This window comes from Hippocampus guttulatus, chromosome 4, assembly GCF_054856545.1.
Source record: "Hippocampus guttulatus isolate MCC_2025c chromosome 4, RoL_Hgut_1.0, whole genome shotgun sequence".
NCBI classification, from domain to species: domain Eukaryota; kingdom Metazoa; phylum Chordata; class Actinopteri; order Syngnathiformes; family Syngnathidae; genus Hippocampus; species Hippocampus guttulatus.
Genome location: NC_141264.1, coordinates 20,635,476 through 20,644,977, shown reverse-complemented (window position 1 = coordinate 20,644,977; position 9,502 = coordinate 20,635,476). Strand labels below are relative to the sequence as shown.

Genomic DNA, 9,502 nt, shown 5'->3' with positions numbered 1-9,502 from the left:
ATCTATCTATCTATCTATCTATCTATCTATCTATCTATCTATCTATCTATCTATCTATCTATCTATCTATCTATGTGCATGTGAGATGCGGGTATTATTTTGTCCACTTGAGGTCACTAGTCACACATTCGACACAAAAGGTAACCCATGTGTGCCTGTCTTTAGAGCGGGCCTGGCCTGTTTTGTGACTTACAGGTGGTCATTTGAGACTGCCAGTAGGTCAACAAACACGATTGTGTTTATTCTATTTTTGTTCTTCCGTTTGTTTAAAAAAATAAATATATATATATTATTATTATTATTATTAATACTATCTGTTTCCACCCTCCTTGTATCCAAGCAACCTGTTATGGAATACATAACATGGATAACTAGTAAACACACAAGATAACTAGTGTGATAACTAGTAAGCACACAAGACGTGAAAAGCAATTTTTTGTTGCGCATTGGTCACATGCACTCTGAGGACAAAAGTACCTTTCGGGCAGGGGTGAGCTGTGCAGTTTTTTTTAACCTGGATCTTCAATGGTGACTGACTTGACTTAATGTACCTCCTAATAAAAACATTATCATGTCACAATTATAAAAACCATCAACACTACTTAAAAACATCATATCAGAGTTATCAGGGATGATGATTATTAAATGTGTGGAGATCCTGCGGTGGTCAAAGATGGCTCAAAAAGTTTTCATCCGGCCAGCCAATCAGATGACAGAAAAACGCTTCCGAAATATGATTGGTTACAAAAACAGTGCCATCGCCGATATAGCTTAAGTTTTATCAGACAGCACTCCTGATTTGAAGGCCATCGTCAGATTCGACTGGTTGACGTGGCGACACATCTGATTAGAAAAAGACTGTTCGGAATACAGTACATTAAAACATGTGCATGGAACATAAATTCGAATTTAGGTAGAGGTATTTATTGTAAATGTGGGTTAGTGCGTCTGAAAGTCTTTTGGCTAACAAAGGCCTGGCTGGCCCTTGCTATCGACATAGTGTACATTTTACTTGTACAACCTGGGAACATACATATGATTTTCCAAACATTATGAAAAACATTTGACTGGTGTTTTATTGGAAATCGTGCGCGGTTTAATACGGTTACATCGTCATGGATACAACAAAAGCATAGCTAACTAACTTCTGGTGGCTTCTAGGTGCAGTGTTTGGACTGACAGATGCACGCGGTGACAGACAGGATAGTGTGGTGGCCGCGGGTTCCGTTGGCACACAGGACGGGAACACTGACCGGCTCTGTCTCCGTGGCGACGCAACACACACACTCCTGCTCCACCGCGGCCCTCTGCAGGGAGTACATGGACTTACTGCGACATTTACCCTGATAGACACAGAGGATCAGATGGTGAGAGAGTTAGTTTTGGGACCACGTTGATGTTTGAGCGATCGTCAACTTCACGTGTGACTGTGTGTCCCCTGACCTCACAGTAGTGCAATTCAATCTGCTGCTCCGATTGGCAGTCGTCCACTCTGACATAATTCAGTGTTCCCGCCGTTCGCCGACATTCTGACTCAGTACCTTCTCACCAAAACATGTACACACTCCATTTTTAAAACAGACTTAAAAACAAAATTCATAACCAATAATAGCTCTACTCACACATCTCACAGCAGGTTGTTCCAATCTGGCTCACAGTTCCCTGAGAACAAACAGAGGAGTTCTGTCAGTCAAAACAGCCTTGAGGTTTGTGAGTGAATACTTATGGGCAGATGGGTTGCACGAGGCACCCGCACCCCGTTGGCGAGGCACGATTGGCGGTTGAAAGGCGGGCAGGTGGCGGTTCGGATCTGCAGGGCCAGGTCTCCTTCGCCGTCGACGCCGCAAGCGTACTGGTTGCAGCCGTCCTCCTTTGTGGTGTTCACCTGGATGTGAAGTAGAGTTTCGGATAGTATGGTACAGTATGACATTGTAGGGTTAGCAAAACATTACAGAATCGCACACTATTACGGCAGAATATATCATAGTATAGTTTGAATGTATTGTCAAGTGATGTATGTACTTCTGTACGGTGATTCTCAAAATGTGATCCAAAAATAGGCAGGCTCACTATAGTGGTACGCAAAAATTGCTGAATTAACAAACAAATGTTTCAGTGTATTCAACTTTTTTTTAAAATCCAGTACACTACTAACGAGCAAAAATAATTCGGTTAGATACATCTGAAATTGACAGCTCTAATGGCACTGTGCAGAAGGAACTGGTCAGCCATAAAAGTTTGATTGAGTACAGATTCCTACTAGACTGTTTAGCTCATCATTTTAATTATTCCATCACTTATGGCTCTAAGACATTTCGAAAAGAGCTTGGGGAAGAGGGTGGAAACACAGTTGTTTGCTTTTGTTAAATATTAAAGGCTTTTTGTGTGGTTGGAAGTCACCCTCATTGTTGTCGAACACCCGGGTCTCCTCCGTTACTGTAATTTAATGTTGGTTGCGGTACTAGGAGAGCGAAGTATTTATCAAGGCGGTACTTATTGTAATAAAATTTGAGACCGACTCGACTACACCGTGGAGAAAATGGATTATTGTCGACTGTGATGTACGTGTGTACATACATGCAGACTCATTTGCTTCCCATCGGGCATTTGTAAAAAGCATGTCGTGGCGACACAGCGGCCGCAGCAAGCTCCTTCCACTTTCTGCTCTGTGTATCCCTATGGTGAGCACAACACATTCATTTCCGTAGGTACACATAGCAGCAAAATTACCAGGCCTGCGTACAAATGCAATACAGACATAAGACGTACCATGGGACACGGGGTACAGGTTGTCTTCCTGCAAGAGAGTCGATGTTTCTTGATGAGACCGCCCTCCACGACACATTCACATTGTGTACACACGTCCGCCATCAACATCTCGCCGGCCTATGCATATAAATAAAAACAAAACCCCCCAAATTTTGCACCATTTGTATTAAAAATGACTCTTCCCATCATATTTGTACTTTAATAAGACATCCAATTGAACTCATTCACCATTTCAAAAGACAAGAAGGCTTACCCCTATGAGTGTGTGGTTCAGGACGCAGACATCTAAAGGAGCTGTGAAGGGGAATTAGACCATCAGCTCTACTGTCAGGTCAAGCAAATACGGGCTGTATGGATAGGACCTCTGCTGGAAAGCCTCTGAAACTGCGTTTCACAATGGCGCCAAAACACTAGTCCTTCTACGGTGTCATGTTTAGGAAAGCCAACCCACTTAACAGCAGACAGTAGCGCGATGAAAGATTTAAGCAGAGATCAGACAGATGACAGTGAAAGCGGTGTGATAAGTTTCTTAAGACGATACAGAGAACGGTTCGTCACGGACGAAAGTTGATTCGCTGGCCATGGCTAGCTGCTCAATGGCAACGAAAGACAAAGGGTCATTTGTGATGGATTTTTTTTTTTAAAAAGGATTGACCGGTGTATTACCGAGTCAGACAAGGTCATAAAAAATATATATTAAAAAATATGTGGCATGGACATTCATCACTTGCAAATTTGCGCGATTAGCATCTAAGCTTAGTCCCTTCTCCTCAATAGCAGAGTTCACTTTTGGCCTAAAAATATTTTTCATTTAAATACTGTACTTCCTTTAGTTATAACTACATGACTGTATTGGTAAACATGACAGTCCCACACATTCCCACTTACATACAAATTCTGGTTCCAGCAGCCTCCATAGGAACGCAAATCCCATCGTACAAAACTCCGTGTTCGACTCACGCACAGTTAGCTTAGGTCATCGCGTCGTACGTGTGACATTTACCACACTGGCAGCGTGGGCAGCAGTCCCGCGTATCGCAGCGTAGCTCGGAGCCCAGCGGGCAGGAAGGCGTTTCCATCGCAGAGCAGCTGATGTTGGTGGAAGAGATGAACACCTCATCCTTCACCCTCACGCACTTGTTCACCACACATTTGTCACGAGAAGACTGCCATTGCTCCCCAACCTACAAACACGGATCGAATACGTTCGGCTTGGGGGGATTGGTGTCACAGAAAGATTAAACTCAGGTGTGAGTTGTAAACCTGTCTAAGCGTTCCTCCGATCACTGCGTCCCCTCGCATTTCTCCATCCGATTCCACGCAACTAGTTGCTCTGCACTTCCCGCAGCATTCTCCACTGGACAGTGTGTATGTTGAACCCTGTCATGTACAGTATACAATTTCTTTGCTCATGTACAATCTTAATGGTTGCTGACTGATTTTGGTGATGGACAGAATCAAAACTTATAAAATTGAAGACTTAGAAAGGGAATCAAACACATGATTTTATTTGTCTCACCAGCGGGCAGTTCCGTTCGCACACTGGCGTAGAGCACTGAGCAATGTGCAGTGACGTGTCCTTGTCCTGTAGTTGGCTACAGCTGCACTTCTCGCATCCGTCATCCCACTTGCTGCCCACCGCATGGACCACGTCGCCCACAACACACACCTGTTGGATAATCAGATTTGAAAATGTAATTGTCCCCCGCCCCGTCATAAGTACATCATCCATCCATTTTCCAGCCCGGGGGTCGCCGACCTGGTGCCCATGGCCACCAGGTGGCCCTCAAGGACAACATGAGTACCCCGCGGGCCTGTTAAAAAAAAGTAGTTCAGCCGCGGTGGGACAATGTGATTTTCTAGGAATGTTGCAGAAGTGATCATTTGAAAATATAAACCCTGCCTGAGATGTTTAAACAGTTATTGGCAGGTTTTTGTTTTTGTTTTTTTTTTTTTTAAGTACAAAAAGGCAAAATGTAACAAAATGTGACTTACTTTGTCCGGCAAGCAGCTTATCTCAGTGCAGCCACAGTCGTCCGTCTTGGAGGCCGTGATGAAGCCGGCCGGGCAAGTGCGGGTGACGTTTTGGCAGCTACACGAGCACTCAAATATGTCGCAACACTTTGTCTTTTTGACTGTCAGGTGGCGATTTGCGCCGCACACTGGGGTCGGGCTGAGGGCGCAATTCTCCTTCTTGCAAACTGGGTGGTCGAAAAGAGACGAAGCCACGTCGGATTCAAAAGCGCTCTCAAGGTACATGATGGCAGGTGTGTGATCTCAGGAAATGGAGGATAAGACTGTGCCCTACCGCACTCGTGGATGGCTTGACATTCTCCTGGGTTTTTCAGAACCAGTATCTCGCCATCCTCACAGCGGGGCGCCTCGGGAACATCACAGCTCGACAGATCACACACTTAAACGTCAAAGAGGGAGCACATGAGCTCCATAGACAGTAAAGACTTGGAGGTAAAAAGCTTAAAGTGTTCAAGGAGACATATTATCCCCTAACCACAATTTAAAAGAGTCGTAGATGTTTTTATTCAGGTGCAATTTTTTTTCAATCAAGATATCAAAGGGATCAATAATTACAACATGTTTTGCTAGTCTCACTGAACTCAGCTTGTTTTGAGAGGGAAGCCCCCTCTGTCCATTTTTAAATCTAACATTTTTATTGTACGGCTTTTGACTCAGCATGAGACTCAGCTTTGTTGTCGCATTTTATGGTGTTCACTGTTTCTTATGTTATTAATTTATTGTTTTAGCGGTCTTTGTTTTTGTATGTCTGATTATCACTCCATGAACAGCACTTTGTTTGCAGCGATGGTTGTTTTTAAAGTGCCAGAGAGCAAAAAGTTAACTGTCAAAAGTTGAATGGGGGCCCGTGCAAGTCAAGGGGGTTATTTTTAAATAATTTTGTACATACCACATTCATACTCTGGGCAGCATTTGGATCCTCTCTTCTCCTTCAGCACTTCACAGGCTCCGCACACATGGGCTACACACACACAACACAAACATGCGGTTATAGCGGGTGGCCGTCATAAGAAACAGAAAGTTAAATTGAAATATATTTAACTTGCCTTTCACGTCGTTGCACGGGCGTGCAGTGCAGTTGATTTGTTGTCGGGCCAAACACAAGCAAATCAAACAAGGATTGTCATCCGGTACCCAAGTCTGCAGATACTGTGCACATACAACACAAGGACACACAAGCTTGTCTTAAATGATAAACACTAAGTCTGTCTGTCCACCACTACTCTTTACCACTGTTTTAACAGGGTTCCCACTCTTCCACTTACTTTTTATTTATGGAACCTTTAAGGACTTTTGAGTTCTCATTTAGCCATTTTTTGAGGACTTTTTCTCCATTCAGCAGGGGATTCACGGTGGATTTAATGCCCACTCAGCAATATGCGGGCTGAACACATGTTCTTGAATTCTTGAAAAAAAACTTGAATTCATTCTCAAATAAAGTAAGTAAGAACAATTTAAATTTAGAAAATATAAAACTTCAATTTATTTTCGAATAATTTTTTAAAATTGATTTTAGAAGCTTTCCCTGAAAATTAAGGACAATTCAGAACATCATTTTACAAATTCTTTTTTTATCGATTTTTATGAACTTTAAGGACCCGTGGGAACCGTGTTTAAGTGAATTTATTCATTTCATTTTGCATCAGTCTCACACGCACACTTCATCCATCCATTATCCAAGCCGCTTCTCCTCTCGAGGGTCGCGGGCTTGCTGGAGCCTATCCCAGCAGTCAACGGGCAGCAGGTGGGGTCCACCTTGAACTGGTTGCCAGCCAATCGCAGGGCACACAGAGACAAACAACCATTCACACTCAAATTCACATCTAGGGACAATTTAGAGTGTTCCGTCAACCGACCATGCATGTTTTGGAGGATGTGGGAGGAAACTGCAGTACCAAGAGAGAACCCATGCAAACTCCACACAGGAAGGCCGGAGCCCGGAACCAAACCCAGGACCTCTGTACTGTAAGGCGGACATGTTAACCAGTCGCCACCGTACCGCCCCATACACACACTTTTAGCATCTTATTGTGCTTTTCCTGATTCTAACCTCATATGCACGTCCACGACTGTCCACACACTGCTTGCACTTCTCCGGTGAGACACACACTCCCTGATGCAGAACCGTCCCCTCCGGACAAAAACAGCCCTCCATGGGTGTGTCTGTACATGACGACCCGTTACCCGTGGCAACCGACCAGTCACCCCGCAACGGCTGCGCACTGTCACAATCCTCCACGCAGCCCGTGCGGCACGCACTGTACTCCATGGTGGCGGGGCACTGCCAAGCTGAAAGAGATGGAGTTTTGTTGCAAGTGCGAAATGAAGATGAAGAATGCAATCATGGTAGAAATTGTGTGTGAATGCCGAAGAGCTGACATTGACTGAAAGGCTGCAGAATCGGTCGAGTAAGGAATCATGATGTACATTTGTAAAATGAACATATTGTGCAATTGAATGAGTCGAGAATTATAGATGAGTTAAATCAGGACATTTAAATTGAATTTTTTTTCATGGGAATATGGAATTGTGGGAATTTTGTGAAAGTAAAAAAAAAAAAAGAAAAACTGTTGCCCATTTGTCCTGACCGAGCTAAATATTTTGAGACCGGAATCGTTCAAAGCGGTTCACATGCGGAAGGATTTGGTAAAAATGTGAACTTTTGTGCATCCATTCAGGAGATTTGTCATGTAAAAAAAATGTAAATTACTGAATGAGTGGGAATTTGGGGAGCATGAAAAACATTATCACCAATGTCACGATTGAGCTGAACATTGAAAATTGGCACGGTTTGAGTCATAAACGATGAGGACAAAAATGAGAGGACGAGTTAAATTTGGAACGCATCTCCATTGATTTCAAGGCAATCATATTTGGGCACAATGAGAAATTGCAGAAAAAGGGAATGAACATTGAGTTGTCGAAATATTCCGAATGAGCTGAATATTTCGATGTTGGAAGGGATTAAATCAGTTGACAAATGTGGAAGTCTGAAAAGCAGAAAAAAAGTGGTAGAATAAGTATGAGGACCACATTTCAGACTTACGGCAAATATGGGGGCTTCTCCAGTCGACACACACACCCCTCTGCCTGCACAGGCGTGCGTATGTGGAAATGAGCTCGCACACGTCCGCCTCCTCGCATGCCTGCTCCTCGCATTTGGTGAGGAACATCAGGACAGGAATGTGCGCGTGACAGGCCTCAAACACCTGCGAACGCAATGCCTGGCACCCCATGGCCGCCCCGGAGGAGCACACGTCCACCTTCCGCTTGGGCACACACACGCCCCCGTCGCCGGTCGTGGTCCAGTCGGAGATGAAGGTCATCTGGTCGGAAGTGGGACTGCCATCACGTAAGGAAAGAACGTTGACGGATTGCTCCCCGCAGGCGCCTGAGGAGGAAGACGCGGGCAAAAAGACGATGTTCACGTCAACGGCATTTCTAAACCTCGTGTTTCCAAAGCACCTATTTTCCAAAAATCTGTTTCATGAATGGCAAAAGCTGGATGAACAGGTTCAACTGCTATGTAGTGGATTAATAGCATTTAATTGTTCTTCCTGTCACTATATGCTACCGGCATGGATCGATGAACAATCAGAAGAACATGACATGATGCTTCAAGTACGTTACCACAGAGTCCAGCAGTGTTGCCGCTAACGCTGGCATTGAGCAGCGTGATGGTGAACTCGTTCCTCTGTGGTGTGAACGTCAAAAGGTAGCCGTGGTCAGTTTTCAGCTGCATCATCACTCCGCCGAATCGCACCAGCTCCAGACCCGCTTGCCTCCATGGTAGCAAAACCTCCTCTCGCCCAACGAACGCCTGCGCAAATCGACGGACAAACCTTCTCAACAAGGGGCGTCCAAACTTGTTCGTTTTTGTTTAGTCCGAGGCCCACGTACAGAGAAATCAAAAGACGCAAAGGGCCGCACTTTCCCTGCCCAAACGAACATATCGGAAACCCGACTTACCGTCATATCATCCTTCAGTAGGATTTTACGCGACCCGTGCATCACTTCGATGGCTTTCATGCAGACGTGGCTGTATCGTGCCGCGTCCTGACAAGGGCCGTTGTGGAGCGTGACCTCCGAACCATCGCTGACAGTGAGGAGGGTGTAGGAGCACAGGCCCTCTGCATCCAGCCTGAGCGGCAAGCTGTCAAATCGCACGACGTGATTGGTGGAGCTGCCCACGCAAATGCCTGTCAACACCCACATACACAGGGACCAGTTATTTAGATATCAGATATTTAGACCCTATTCAACACCTCGAATGTGGCATATTTATCTCATATTTTTTGTCTATATATTGTCATCCCGTCCAGTGGTTAGCGCGTCGACCTCAAAGTGCCGAGGCGCAGGGTTCGATTCCGGCTCCGGCCTCCCTGTGTAGAGTTTGCATGTTCGCCCCGGGCCTGCGTGGGTTTTCTCCGGGTACTCTGGTTTCCGCCCACATTCCAAAAACATGCAGTGCAGGTTAATGGAACACTCCAAATTGTCTCTAGGTGTGAGTGTGAGCGTGGATGGTGGTTCGTCTGTGTGTCCCCTGCAATTGGCTCGCAACCGGTTCAGGGTGTCCCCAGCCTACTGCCCGAGGAGGGCTGGGATAGACCGTAGCACCCCCCGCCATGCTTGTGAGGATAAAGCGGATCGGAATATGAATGAATGTATGAATATTGTCATCCAATAACAAGCCATAAAT

At 45.1% G+C, this 9,502-nt stretch overlaps 1 protein-coding gene across 1 annotated transcript in view; it reads right to left on the bottom strand.

The window, feature by feature from the left end:
* Window positions 1–1,058: 1,058 nt before the first annotated feature.
* vwf (von Willebrand factor) overlaps window positions 1,059–9,502 on the bottom strand; it is a 28,025-nt gene continuing 19,581 nt past the window's right edge. Inside the window, exons 36-53 of the mRNA XM_086109613.1 lie at window positions 8,773–9,002; window positions 8,434–8,623; window positions 7,850–8,194; window positions 6,854–7,092; window positions 5,850–5,952; window positions 5,693–5,764; window positions 5,078–5,182; window positions 4,765–4,970; window positions 4,289–4,438; window positions 4,033–4,149; window positions 3,773–3,953; window positions 3,023–3,063; window positions 2,770–2,886; window positions 2,578–2,676; window positions 1,757–1,885; window positions 1,623–1,662; window positions 1,444–1,541; window positions 1,059–1,343 (exon numbers count right to left, since the gene is read on the bottom strand). Coding sequence (XP_085965739.1) covers window positions 1,158–1,343; window positions 1,444–1,541; window positions 1,623–1,662; window positions 1,757–1,885; window positions 2,578–2,676; window positions 2,770–2,886; window positions 3,023–3,063; window positions 3,773–3,953; window positions 4,033–4,149; window positions 4,289–4,438; window positions 4,765–4,970; window positions 5,078–5,182; window positions 5,693–5,764; window positions 5,850–5,952; window positions 6,854–7,092; window positions 7,850–8,194; window positions 8,434–8,623; window positions 8,773–9,002 — 2,648 coding nt within the window. The 3' untranslated portion in view covers window positions 1,059–1,157. The remainder of the gene's footprint in view (window positions 1,344–1,443; window positions 1,542–1,622; window positions 1,663–1,756; window positions 1,886–2,577; window positions 2,677–2,769; window positions 2,887–3,022; window positions 3,064–3,772; window positions 3,954–4,032; window positions 4,150–4,288; window positions 4,439–4,764; window positions 4,971–5,077; window positions 5,183–5,692; window positions 5,765–5,849; window positions 5,953–6,853; window positions 7,093–7,849; window positions 8,195–8,433; window positions 8,624–8,772; window positions 9,003–9,502) is intronic.